Source organism: Fulmarus glacialis, unplaced genomic scaffold (genome assembly GCF_000690835.1).
Source record: "Fulmarus glacialis isolate BGI_N327 unplaced genomic scaffold, ASM69083v1 scaffold18601, whole genome shotgun sequence".
Lineage (NCBI taxonomy): Eukaryota > Metazoa > Chordata > Aves > Procellariiformes > Procellariidae > Fulmarus > Fulmarus glacialis.
The window spans coordinates 1-607 of record NW_009193623.1 but is presented as its reverse complement, the minus strand read 5'-3'; the positions used below and the strand labels follow the sequence as shown (position 1 = coordinate 607).

The window sequence follows — 607 nt, the reverse complement described above, 5'->3', positions numbered from 1 at the left end:
CCCAGACACCACCATCCATCCCGGTCCCTCACCTCCTTCAAGTCCTCATAGAAGAGATAGAGGATGGGGTGATCCTTCCTCCGCTCCCAGTAGCCCCTGACATGGTCATACCAGGAGCCATATGCCACTGCGTGGCCAGAGTGGCGAGGGAGTGTCAACGGAGGGGGTTTTTTTTTGGGGTGACCCTCCCCCAGGGGTGCCTCATCCCACCTCTGCCGGCCATGAACTCCTCCAGGTACTGGGCCCACGTCCCAGGGTGCGCCTGGAACTTGTTCATCAGGTCAAAGTGGTAATAGGAGACAGCCACATCCTTGGCGTTGCGCCCCACGTATATCATCTGCAGAGGGGCCGTGGGGTACGAGGGGCAGCCCCAGGACCCCCAACAGGGGGGATGCTTCAGCCCCTAGGGCTCCCATCACCACTTAGGATGCTGGAGGGAGCAGCAGGGGGTCCTGTCCTGGGGGAACAGGGGGGCTGCAATGCCCCTAGAGGGAGAGACCAGGGTTGGGGGTTACCTTGCAGCGGTTTTCCCAGAAGGATTTGGGCAGGATATGTGCGGGCAGGTGGGTCTTCACCACGCGGGGCGAGGGCATGGTGGCCAGCAGGG

At 62.1% G+C, this 607-nt stretch overlaps 1 protein-coding gene across 1 annotated transcript; it reads right to left on the bottom strand.

Moving 5' to 3' along the window:
* Positions 1–32: 32 nt before the first annotated feature.
* On the bottom strand, positions 33–602 carry LOC104083868 (sulfotransferase family cytosolic 1B member 1-like; the record flags this gene model as incomplete). The annotated part of the gene is made up of 3 exons (XM_009587520.1): positions 33–127; positions 211–337; positions 516–602. Coding segments are annotated over 3 exons (309 nt in total), but the record flags the coding sequence as incomplete, so codon positions are not given.
* Positions 603–607: the final 5 nt, after the last annotated feature.